We start from the raw sequence: 13,585 nt of genomic DNA, 5'->3' as shown, positions 1-13,585 counted from the left end.
CCACAAAGAGTAAAACAAAAATATGTTGTTTTACACAGAGCCAGTGTCATGATTGCAAAATACAAGAGAATGCATAGGTCTGAGATCAAAAGTAAGAGGGTAGAATAAAAGAATGACAATTAGGAAATAATTTAATTGAAATTTCTTTCAAATACATTATCATTACTCCTATTAGATACATCTTCATTAGCTCGGAGAAGAAGGAAAGGGGTCGCAAGACTAGTCTCTTTGTCCAGACCTTCAAAGTCATCGCTACCACAGAAAACGAAGTGTGTCTATTCCCACCGGAGACCGACGTCGGACTCTGTCAGGATTTGGCCTTCTCATTCGGTCATCACAGACACCCCTCTGCGAGATAAGGAGGGTACAACGTTGCCTCCCTCACACCCCCCACCCCCCATTAGTTTTCAGCAGTGTAAAAAGGTTGTAAGTTACACGTTTGTTGTGGGGATTCCGTAACATAGGGTACATGTGATATTTTTTGTGTCCCATTTAATGCATGATAAACTTTGAACCATATACATGTACAATCCAACAATCATAGTGTGAAGAAACATAGGCTAATATACTTCTCAGTATTTGGTAGCCAGCGGAGATCAACTAGTCTCATGACAATATTTATGGTCTCGCTAACTCAAACTTTATCATTTGATTGGGACACTGAAATTGTCACAAATTGCCACCTATTATAGAATCACCCTAGTAGATTTGAGTGTTAGCAGATAGCAGTATTACACAACATTCCATTAAAAAAATATGTGTTTTTATATTGAGTGACACACACATTGACTGGGTTAGATGCATGAAACCAGTCTTTTGTACGATTCAATACCATTTCAAATATTCTTGTTTCAATTTCGCTTTGAGGGAATTTTTTCTCTTTGTTTTTTAATTTAGTGAGTAAATTGGTCTCTTGTGGAGCCATTTGCTGGTTTATGCCTTGTTGAAATTCTTGTTTCAAACTCAAAGAAAGATGTTTGTTCCACCTTGGCTCTGAACATAATAACAATGATAGAGGCAGTGGCAAGTAGTGATAAATAGAAAATAAGAGGAGAAAATCAAAGTGGACGCTGGTTTTGAGTGAGCCTGTTTTTTTCTCTTGTACTTACAACCTTTTTACACCCGATCTTATCTCTGAGCTAATCTGTATATATCCTGATCTATTATTGTTTTTTTTTAAACCATTGATTTATAAACTATATTGAATTTGACATTGTTAACCATATTGGGAGAAGTTTGTCTGAAATATTCTACTTGAGATTGTGGTAATAAGCTATGAAATGTATTCATAAAATTCAAATTAAATGAATTATTTACTTGTATATATATATATGAACATGTATTTGAGGTGGGACCTAAACAGGTTTCCCAATTTTTAACCGTTTGAGAGAAGCTATATATGAATATATTAATATTGCCACTCATTTGTAGCAGGATGGCAGTTGATACTGAATTTTGTTGTTTGTTTGTTTGTTAAAGGAATTTTCGTGTTGTTGAATGTACATGATTCTTAGGCAATATTACTTAAAGTACATTTAGAATAGTATGTGGAAGATTGGATTCTCTTTTAATTGAAAGTAGTTTTCATCAAATCAATTCCAAATGAAATTGGTAGGAGAATCATATCATTTTTAAAGTTCAGGCAATATGAATTATTATTACCCGTATCAGACATCTTAGCTGGTCAAAACCGTGTTGCACTATATTTTCTGAATATCGGGAAGGGCTTGATTACTATTATTTTGCTTGGTCTCTATGCGCGTATTGACTTTGCAAGCAGAGACGACGCAATATAATACCTTTGTTTTTGTATCTGGTCTCACATCCGGGCATTTGCGGATAAGGAGAAAGTGATCGGCTTCATAATGATACAAATAAATTTTGCAATTATCTTTCAAGTACTACAAGAAGAAGTTCTACACATTCTCACACACAACCAGTGTGTGTATCTTCAGCATCTTGCAGTAGAAGAAAAAGAAGAAATGGAAACAAGGAGAAGAAAGAGAAGAAGAAGAAGAAGAAGAAGAAGAAAAAAAAGGAAAGGAGAAGAAGATGAGGAAGAAGAAACATAATTACCCCTTTCCCTTGATATTTCTGTTTTCTTCAGAACACATTCCATAATTTCTGTGATTTTTTGCAAGTTTGGAAAACCGAAGACACCACAGAATTTGAAAAGTGAAGATACTATACCCTCATCCATATTTTCTGGCTGCTGACAAGTACCTTTATGATAAAAGTGTTGTATTTCTGACTAATTAAATAGTTGAAAAGGTTTTAATAGATGTGATAGGGTTTTTGAAGAACTTGTAAGACCTAGAGTCATCAACAAAGAGAAATATTGATTGAAATTAATTTCCATTCATTTTGACATATGGTGTTGAATTGTTAGAACAATTAGCATGCTACTTCTATAAAAGCTATTATAAATATCAGTAAGATTGATGGATTGAAAGCTTGACCAAATTATTACAACTGAAAGTGCTCATAAAGCACCTTAAGACTTCAATTTTCCCAAACTAATACCAGCAAATTCATGTCCTTACATTTTTTTTCTATTTTAAGATTAAACTTGGTAAGAACATGTACATGTATCTTTTTTACTGCATTTTTTTCTAAATTCTGTACATATCTTTTTTGACTGCTATATAGTATATATTATTACTGAATTGATACCCATAATGTGTATGCTTATTGGTACTACTGACACATATTAGGTCCTTACATGTTTGGCTAATACCTTGTTCATCAAGATTTAAGTCAATAGAAAGAGTACATTGTGCTGCACTCGACCCAGGTGAGGTGAATGGGTACCCGGCAGGATTAATTCCTTGAATGCATGAGCGCTGAGAGGCAGCTCGAGCTAAAGCCGGGGTAATAATGATAATAACAACGCGCCTCGGAATAGAATATTTCTAGATAGATGGCGCTATATAAATGCCTATTATTATTATTATTATTACATGACTAAATGTATCACGTGAGATCCATCGTTTACATGTACTAGAAAGGGGACTAAAATTCAATTTTTTAAGGATTTATTCTTTCAGTTTGTTTCAATTAATACATGAAATTTGATTTTTACTATGTCCTTTTATATTTTTCTGTAAAGACAATTTTTTTCTAATGTTTTGTGCTGGCATTCTTTGGACATCTATTTTTTTCATGTGTATGCTTTGCAAGCCAAGAACATATATGTATTTATAACTACTACTCTACGCACTTTTTTTGCAAAATTGAAAAAAAAGTGATTTTATAGTGAAATGCATATGAAATTTGGATATCAATTTGGGAGAAGCAAGAGTATCCAAATTCATCCAAGTTAAATGCTGGTGCAATAATCTTCTTTTCTTTGATTCTTAATGTTTTGTGGACAAACAATTTTAAATTTTTTCAATTGTGATTTCCATCTTCAAAATCAATTTCAATTGTAACTTTTTTTTGCATGCCGCACTTTCTCTTTTATTTTGGTGCTTATAGTGTTGTTAATAGGTGCTAAATAATTTATTGTATAAAATAAGAATTTCAACCTGAAGATTTTTTTTGAATAAAAAATGAAATGAGAGGAATAGGAGAGCGAGTCTTACCACTGAGTTAAGGTAATAAAAATAATGATAATGGTAAAGAAAATTAACATGATGATAAAAAACAAAATATCAATTCAGTATTCTCCTACTTAACCAGATATATATGGAGTGCAAAGGAATTTAAATTTACCTGAATTTCATTAGTTCACCAGTCAGTATGATATGTGTTCAAAATTGTTTGCCTGTGAGGGGAAAGGGGAGAGGTAGAAATGTCCAATTGAGTCATATCAGGTTGCTCTTAACTAGTTAATATCAAATGTAACTTTATAAACCTATAATCTTTTTTGTTCAAAATCAGATTATGATTATCCCTTACACCCCCCTTTCCTCTTATTCATCCTTGATTCAGCTCTACAATGTGTTTTTTCAGGTATAAATTTTAGAAAGCTGCATTTGCTAATAATCTTGAATGCTACTATTGTTGTAAGGTATGAATTCTTGAAAGCTCTGCTCATTATCTTTAATGCTACTATTGTTGTAAGGTATGAATTCTTGAAAGCTTTTGCTCATAATCTTTAATGCTACTATTGAAATTTTATAATGAATACTCTGTAGATCTACTTGTTAAAACTAAAAAACAAAAACGAACTATACCTGTTTACTGTGTCAAACAATTTTTTTTAACCTTTTGTTTCTGAGTATTAACCAACAGTGTTAAGTGTGCTTTTTTAAACTTGAATTTGTAGATTCATAAAAAATGAAATATTGAAGAACAGAATGAAACAATATGCAATTGAATTGCTCCTGATTTTACAACTAGTTTCAATATTGGACTTGCAATGCTGCACTAATGTTTTTATTTCAAGACTTTACCCACTTTTATATGAAAAGTCCTCCAGCCTATTTGCACTCTTTATTTTATTAAGGTTTTCTTTAATACCTGTACCATTTAAATGCAACATTTAAGACATCTACATGTATGTGCAAATAGCTTCATTAAGACTAAATCAAATTTCTGATTTTAGTTGTTTGTTTTCTGTGCAATGGCCATCCTATTTTGTGTAATTTCTTTTCAAACAACTGGATTTTGAGACTATCTGTGTTTGGGGTATTAGTTTGTGCAATTTATATTTATGTTAATATGATTTATGTGCAAACGGCTGTATTGCAAGACTATTGGCCACCTTGATGAATAAATACTTGGCTCAGTGTTAGAATTCAGGCAATGTGTAAATGTATGTATATATATCAACATGTATATTTCTATTTTTTATTTTTTGCTTTGTGATTGCAAAATAAAATGAGGCTGGAATTATATGCTACGCTTTTTGTAAGAACAGGAAATATATAAATGAAGCTAGTTCTGAATCCTTCTTAATAGTTGTAATGTGAACATGGCATTAAAATGCACTTGTAATTTGTACTTGTAATTTTGAATGTACCCTTTTGATAGTTCACAGATAGCTTGAATATAGTCTGACATCGTTTATCCGGCAGTCTTGTGACCAACACCCTATGTAGAGGAACGTTACAGTGGGGCTTTTTACTTTAAGATCACAGATAACTTTACTTTATACCATTTTATTTGTACGAGATGAATATAAAATGAAATTGAATATCCTGAACATTTCTGACTCTCCCGTGGACATGCATATGTAGCAGTCAGTTTGATAAACACAATCAGATTGTCCATGCTTGTATTAAAATCACAAAGAAGAAATGAATATGGGCAATGCAGTTGTACAATTAAATCATTTACAAAATGTGAATGAGACCATGTTTTTTAATGTGTTTAACATGATTTTGTTCTGGCTGTGTTCCAATCTTGCACATGCAGCTTTACACCCCCGCACATCAATACACCTTAAGGCCACCGTACACCTTACAACTGTTTGCGATCCGATTTTGGAACAAATCATATTTTGATCATTTTATGAAATTGTGATTGGAACATATCATTTTATTTGAGGTTGAAATTAATTAAAAGTATACTAAATATATATATTACCATTTTGAAAGATAGTAAACCTTTATTTTGGAATAAAGGCCAAATTAGTTTCAAATCGTAGCCAATCGTATGACTGGTATGACGTCATAACGACTAGATATTAAATTCACTTTTATTTTAAGAAGGATGATAGCATAGTCACAGATTTGAATATAGGTATTTATATGATGATTTAGAACAGTACATTTTATTCTGAAATCGGGTCGCAGACCAGTCGTAAGGTGTGCGGTCGCCTTTATGAATATAATGTCATAATCTTATGGTGTGCATCGTCCTTCAGAGTCTGTAGGATTGTAATAGAGTTTTTTTTGGTTCAGAATAATGTGAAGATATGGGATTTGGGTTGATTTAGTTTTGGAGGTTAGGTTTTATGTTTGGCTTAATGTGCAGATTTTCCATTGGAGCAATTGTCGCCGGAGAAAATGTCATGGAACTGCCAGAGATAGCCGAAGATTACCAGCGTATGCAAGACAATGGCTTCAACCTCTATAATGGCATACGGTCTGTATGTCAATGTTAGCAACAAGAATTGTTTATATGAAAGGATAAATAAAATGTGAACAGGATGCAAACTTTCCATTGCAAAAATTGAATTATGTGGGTGTGTTTACACATCATAGGATTTTAGAGTATACATGTATTTAGAGCAAACTTTGAAATGAAAAGTCCACACCTTGCTTTTGCTTCAGGAAAATTTTTAGTGTGAAAGAGGCTCGTGATTTCAGTGGAAAAGGCATGACCTTTTTAGGGTGTATTCACAGGTAGTTTTATTTTTTGTACTGATCAGATACATGTAGCAAGTAATATATGCAACATTATTGAAGAAGTTGGATAATGTACAGTTTGAACTTTACATATCCATTGTAAATTGTTGGTCTTATTTCTGTTTACTTTAAAGTAGCATCTTAGGAAATACAAAACATTACAAAAAAAGAATATTCGTACATGTAGGTTTTGAAAATGATGACTTGTAATGTTTTGAAAACATAAGGGTTTTGAACATGTTTTTTGAGCATTCCAAAACCTCTCAAGGTTTTGAAAAATGTTTTTCAAGCATTCTAAGCATATTATGCGTGTGTTTGGATACTTGCTATAGTTTGAATACATTTTCCCGTATTCTTAACTCAGGTTTAAATTAAACCCTGGTTTAAAAATATGGTTTGACTATGGAAAGCCAATCGGGGCATAAATCCCTAACACTACATATCAAATTTATTAACTCAAATTACATATAACAATAATAATAATAATATAGGATATTTATATTGCGCACATATCCACCTTGTTAGGTGCTCAAGGCGCTCCTATATTACCCAGCTAAGCTAGGTGTTCATAGCGCACACAGCTTTTTAAGGAATTACTTCCTACCGGTACCCATTTACCTCACCTGGGTTGAGTGCAGCACATTGTGGATCGGTTTCTTGCTGAAGGAAATTACGCCATGGCTGGGATTCGAACCCACGACCCTCTGTTTCAAAGTCCGAAGACTAATCCACTGGGCCACAATGCTCCACATCTGTGAATGATACATGTATCTGACGTATATTGAAGTACATGTACACGTATGTTCCTTCATGATGAAGGCAAAAGGAAACAAAATAGCATAAGAAATATACAACATAAACAGAATTTTTGGCTCCCATAATTTTAGACCGTGGTCTTAGTTAAACCTGACTGGAGAATACGGGCTATTGTAGTATTGTAGTTTCATTTTTAAAAGAATACTAAAATGTAACTTGACTTAACGGAACACTTACATTATATGAGAATGTAATATGATATTCATTCTGGGCATAACAGTAGTTATTTACTAATATTTACTGATCGATCTTGTACTCTGTTTATACATGTAGAATATATATATATATATATGTATACAATGTTTTGATTTTGAAATAAACAATATGTTCATGCTGTATATGTTTTTAGAAAAACGTTTTATAGAGTTACCAAGATTATTCATGTGTTGATTTGGATTGGTTTTGTGAATGCTACGGTTTGTTCAATTGTGGGCCTTTTATATGAAACAAAATATTGATTCTGCTACATATACATCATTTTCTCCTTTGAAATATTTTTTAAAGTGTAAATATTTATAAAAAATTCCTTTTCTCTTTAATGATTGTTTTTTTTAATTCTGTTATTTGTCTCCAATTCTTATACAAGATTTTTAAATAAGAATTTGTCAAACAGAAGTCTGCATCAGTCATTATGATTTATCCTTTTATTACTTCTTTCATTATTACTTCCCCTGTTTGTGAAATAATCTCTCTTCTTTCTTTCTTTCTCTCAAATCTGACCAAAGTTATTTTGTTTGTGTTGAGGTACTGCTAGATAAGAATGGCTAAATATAAGACTGTCGTTTGATAATTATGTTGAATTGAGATTTAATGCAAAATAACCCTGATATAAGACTGTGTATAATATCGAGTGACTTAAAAATGGCCCAAGTTAATTTGTTATATTTACTTCATTGAAATTGACCTAGGCCCTGCCTAAAAGAGAATTACAATTGATCCATTAACCTCAATTATTAACAAGGAGAAGCACACAGGATTATCAAGAAAACAATAAATGTAATCTTGAAAATGTTTGAACAAACACACATTGTAGATGTTGACATGACTGGCTTTCCATAGTTGTGGTTGATTGGATCAATCACAAATCTTTAGTTGTAGTTGATTGGATCAATCGCATCTTTAGTTGTCATTGATCGGATCAATATCAACCCTTCAGTTGTGGTTGATTGGATCAATTGTAACTCTTTGTAAGATAGGGACCTTGATTTAAAGTTGTGCATTTAATTTGTTATACTATTTTCATTGAAATTAACCTGATACACCAGGCTGTTCATTTCATTTGTTTATATGCATGTAGACAGCACTTCATGCCAAAAAATAAAATAATCTCTGAAAAAATGTTCTTGTAAACAATCAATCCTTCTCTCCAAAGTCTCTTCTTTGTGCTCTCGTATGAATCTCAATAAGTGATATTTTGATGAATTCATTGCCATGGAAACAACCACTTGAGTGAAATAATCGAATTATCAATAAAAGCAACATTCGCTTGCTGAGGTTTGAAATAGCAGAGGAGAGGGAGAAGAGAGTGAAGGGAAGAGAGAAAAATTGTTATCTACAGAAAACAAACAGGAAAAACAAATAAATAAACAAGAATCTGAATTTACCATTAGCATACATGTAAAAAGGAATCAGGTAAATTAAAGACAAACATGAATTACAATGTATCATTATTAACTCATTTATTTTGATCATTTTTCTTTACATATTATTGGATATCGACTAAATGCTATATCAAATGAAAACCTCAAATGTATACATAACTTACATTGCAAAATGCTTTGTATGGTTCAAGATATCAATAAGCATACCTGACATAGCAGTAATTCATTTCAACATCAACACGGTTGTGACGTTATGCTAATGCCTCTAGACACATGAATATTACCTAGTAAAGGTACATATATAGCACTCCTGCTCACATGCCAACCATCAAGAATACATAATTCATTTACATTGCAACATTAACAAGATGATTTACAGCAAACACTAGTCAACTGGCATGCTTGAATCCAGAACATATTAAAGCCCCTATACAATTTTTTGTAAAATGAAAAGCCTGAAAACTGGCAGCTCTGGATTAACCTTTTTTCCTTTATCAAATAAATCCTGATAAAATTTATCACAATGAATCAATATCTACATGTATCATGCAATGACAGTGTGCACCTCTAGAATTCAATTACTAAGGAGATTATCTTTTTGCTGCAAAATAACAAACAAAAATCTGTTGAAAAAGAGGACTGAATCAATTGGCGATAGTACAAAAACAAACAAATATGTAGTCAGGAACAAAATTCTGTCTTCCATAAACAGAAAATGTCTGAGATAAATTCATATGATTACATATCAAAGAACAAAGTTTGTAGATCTAGACAAATATAGCATCATGGCACATACAAAATCATCTTTAATGTCTACAGCTTTAATTTTCTGAAAGCTAGCTATGTATTGAGAGAATGTACCACTGTAAATAAGCAAAGTGCTGAATTACATGAAATTTGAAAGTAAAAGATATTTTGTGAAATGTCATATGGTAACCAATGAAGAAAACAGTCAGTCTACACACAATCAATCAAACAATCAATCAATCAGTCAGTCAGTCAGGCAAGCAAGCAAGCAAGCAAGCAATCAATCAATCACAATCAATTTTCCATGAGTGAAATAATTGCCCAAGTTCAATTTTCATATCATGACATGCAAAGAATGTCTATTTTTGCTCACAATCAATCGTATTTATTCGATCTAAGAGATTTAAATAAGGCAGATTCATTCATATGAGAAACAATGCTTGCCTTTAACATGATGTGAGTTGCTACATTGTACATTAATTCAAAGTGTGAACAGGCAACTCCTTAATTCAAACATAGAATGGTCATGAAGTCTGGTTTAGGATAATTCCACAAAATAATCAAACTGTTTGAAAGTCCGACCAAGAGTTTCTCAAGTCTTACATCTACTTCACTTCTTTATATTACAGACTGTCAAAAGAGCAAGAAATCAGAGACAGAAAATTTTATGAAGGCCCCACATAGGGGGCCGGACGTACATATTTTCTGGAATTGCCCTTTAGTAAACTGATTTATTTCTATAAAACAAAACAAAATTTTCCTCATTCATGATGCACTGTACACAGTTCCCTTACTAGAATATTTTATCATGATGTACATTCCAATAATATGATTATTTCATTTTTTTCTCATTCTACCCACTGAATTTCTCTTTCAGCATCCTAAAAGACTAAATTGTCTATCATATTATAGTAATTATCATTATTATCATTATTATTCATTCTACCAATTATGTTTTCTTTCAGAGCACTATGAGACTATTAACATATACATGTAATTTGTGCTTTATAAAAATTCATGTTTACTACTATAATCATTTTCATTCTGAACTATATCTGAGACTAGTTACATTCTACCATTGGTGGCGCCCTTTACAATCAAGCTTCTGTATGTCCGTCAATGGGTAACTGTGCTGGAGCTGAATATACAGGATTATCAATGCCTCTTACTGTTGACTGTAAACAAAGAAACACAAAAATAAACAGAACAAATAATGGGTTTCATTTCAAAATTTCCAGGAGAACATATCTTATTGTAAATGGATGATATACCGGGCACGGGGACGCAGTGGTAGAGTGCCCGCCTCATGAACGGGTAGGTCGTAGGTTCGATCCCTTGACTGAGTCATACCAAAGAGACTTTAAAAATAGGACCTTTTTGCCCTTCATGTCAGATGCTCGATGTATGAGAAAGGAGAAGGGTAATGTTATGCACCCACTGGAAGATCAGCTTGTAAACAGCTGAGAGTGGCTACATGTACCCTGGGTTGACTCTTAATGTGCCATTCACTGTATTAATCAGAGAGTGCCATTTTTTTCAAAGAGTCTATATCTAATTGTTTTATCTATTAAAAAAAGGAACCATTCATGAGACAATAATGTTAAAAATCTTGACCATAAGCTGAACTGAACAATGGAATCCCTCATGCATGCAGTGCCATCCTCAAAATGCAATAGATGTGTTCATGGCACGTTAAGGGTTAATGCGAGTTATTACAATTATTACTACTATTAGTAATATGTATATCTTAAAACATTCAACTTTTCGTATGCATGTGTGCAAGGGTAAAAATGGAGCACACTTGAGCTTCTGTAGGCTTGCATACAACAAGCTGGGTGCACATTAATGAATAACAATATCTTTCATGATATTAAACAATCGAAAATGAAATGTTAATAAAGCTCACCGTCGGTCCAGCTTCATATTGTCCAAACATATTGGTATCAACCTCCTGTAGAGCAAACTATGGAAACATAAAAATAAAAAGAACAATAAAAATGAGAAAAAAGAAATATCCTATCTTCAGATCTATGCATACAGAACACATTGTAAGTCTACATATGTCATGAAATTTATTTTGGACAAAAGGTCTATCACTGTGAGTGGTGATTGATGTGAAACTACAAGTACCCTTTCATAGTGAAATTCTCAGTACATGTGGAATATAATACATAATAATTACAGTCGGTACTTAGAGATGCCTATCACGCCATAAATGTACATAGTTTTGATGCATATGGAAGATGTTTTAATTTGTACAGGGCTAATACTACACATGCTGTTTAAAAAGGTACTTACATGTAAGTTTTATCACAGAATTGAATCTGCTAAAGTGGGATGAGACCAAATGGAAAGTAAGATCTGGGGACCATTTCATCAACATTTTTGTCCGACAAGTTGTCATATCTGACATCTTTCCTTGATTCTGATTGGCTGAGAGGCACTGTTACTATAGTAACAAATGGGACTTGTCGGATAAAATGTCCGACAAATCCTTTCATGAAACGCTCCCCAGGTGTAAATACTTACATCAACATTACCAAAGTCTTTATCGAATCCTGGGGTCTCCAGGCCACTCCTTAGAGCTCCTAATTCTCCTTTTCCCCTGTAACATTGGAAAAAAAACAGGGCTCCATTTTATTGTTTCATCATTATTCTATTTGGCATTTCAACAAAAAAGAATTTAAAAGAGAATCCAGAAAGAGAAAAGGAATGCATTATTCCCCTCAGCAAAAATGATATAGATACACATGGAACAAGAATAGTCATTACACGAATAGTCATACACATAGTCTTGTGACGACTTAATCTATATAATTACCAACATTATTTTTCCTAAATGTTTAAGATTTTTATAGCAATTCAAACCTCCTCTCCCATCAGTCATCCTTGTTCAGGTTTAGTCCCTGACTACAGGGGTGACCGGGATCACCTAGCATACTCATAAAGTTCATTCTCACCCTCTCCCTCCACTTTACTACATCAGTGCATCCCTCAACACAACCCTCCTAACTCTCCTCCACTACTTACTTCTTCCATGCCATCTTCGGTTGCCCCTTCCCCTCTAACCAGCCACCTCAAACTCAAGCACCCTTCGCAAAACATGATCAATATCTCTCCTCAAAACATCCATGAGAACAATATAGATGTATATACATGTGGCCGAAAAGTTAATCTATTGTTGCACAAATGAGCAAACTGGTATTGACTACATGTACCTACAGTACTAGTCTTCATCAGACATGGTGGGCCAGTTTGCTCCATCATGTGAAAAATATTTACTTTTCAGCTATTTCTTCTACCAAGATGATCAACATATTCCATACTAATTTAGACGTAACAATAACAAGTTTATAGACAATCATTGGAAGATTATAATTCTTCTATTGATAAGGATTTGATATTAAAAATCCTACCTTCTTCCTCTTCGCCAGAATAATACAGATACAACAAGGATAATGAGAACGATGATGACGGCCGTAGCAGACAGACCAGCCACTAGACCAGCTATAGTAAATGGATTCAGAGAAAAGTGACACAATTGTCATAAAAATTGTAATATCAATTTTTTAGGCACCCTGTCCATTTAGGAATCCCTGATCTCTGTACATATACCTCAACAAAACTACATTACAGGATAACACAATATCCTGTTTAAATGCCATTTGCTATTCCAATGTTTTGTAAATTGCCAGAAACTGTTGGAAGTCAAGGAATAAGTAACTCTCATATGTATAATATTACATGTACCTCTGTGTGTATACACAGAAAGTTCTGATAATAAACAGGCATATTTTTTTTTTGGGGGGGGAGGGGGAGCAAGGCACCGAATTCACGCTTCTTGCTATGTTTTTCATGCCGTAGTTTACAGAAATCAATGAGAATACACTGTTAAGCAGCTATTTTGAATTATACCCATAGAATGCGGGATTGTGGAGGAGCCGTGGTGTAGTGGTTCTGACTCTCGCCTTGTAAACAGAGGGTCGTGTGTTCGAATCCCACCGCGGTCTGGCATCCTTTGGCAAGGCGTTAATCCACACTTTGCCACTCTCGACCCAGGTGCTAAATGGGTACCCGGTAGGATGTGAAAGTCATTGTAGCTTGTCCAGTACTGTGTGCGCCTCA

At 33.4% G+C, this 13,585-nt stretch overlaps 2 protein-coding genes across 2 annotated transcripts in view; one reads left to right on the top strand and one right to left on the bottom strand.

Annotated features, from left to right (window-relative positions):
* LOC121417853 overlaps positions 1-535 on the top strand; it is a 46,961-nt gene extending 46,426 nt beyond the window's left edge. The window contains exon 9 of the mRNA XM_041611586.1: positions 176-535. Coding sequence (XP_041467520.1) covers positions 176-359 — 184 coding nt within the window. The 3' untranslated portion in view covers positions 360-535. The remainder of the gene's footprint in view (positions 1-175) is intronic.
* A 10,022-nt stretch (positions 536-10,557) lies between these two features.
* The window catches only part of LOC121417852 (MAM and LDL-receptor class A domain-containing protein 1-like), a 94,915-nt gene continuing 91,887 nt past the window's right edge, over positions 10,558-13,585 (bottom strand). Inside the window, exons 67-70 of the mRNA XM_041611585.1 lie at positions 12,877-12,967; positions 11,990-12,065; positions 11,367-11,423; positions 10,558-10,635 (exon numbers count right to left, since the gene is read on the bottom strand). Of these exons, the coding sequence (XP_041467519.1) occupies positions 10,558-10,635; positions 11,367-11,423; positions 11,990-12,065; positions 12,877-12,967 (302 nt within the window). The remainder of the gene's footprint in view (positions 10,636-11,366; positions 11,424-11,989; positions 12,066-12,876; positions 12,968-13,585) is intronic.

This window comes from Lytechinus variegatus, chromosome 6 (genome assembly GCF_018143015.1).
Source record: "Lytechinus variegatus isolate NC3 chromosome 6, Lvar_3.0, whole genome shotgun sequence".
Classification (NCBI taxonomy): Eukaryota; Metazoa; Echinodermata; class Echinoidea; order Temnopleuroida; family Toxopneustidae; genus Lytechinus; species Lytechinus variegatus.
Note: the sequence above shows the minus strand (reverse complement) of the source record. Positions and strands in the feature narration are given on the sequence as shown.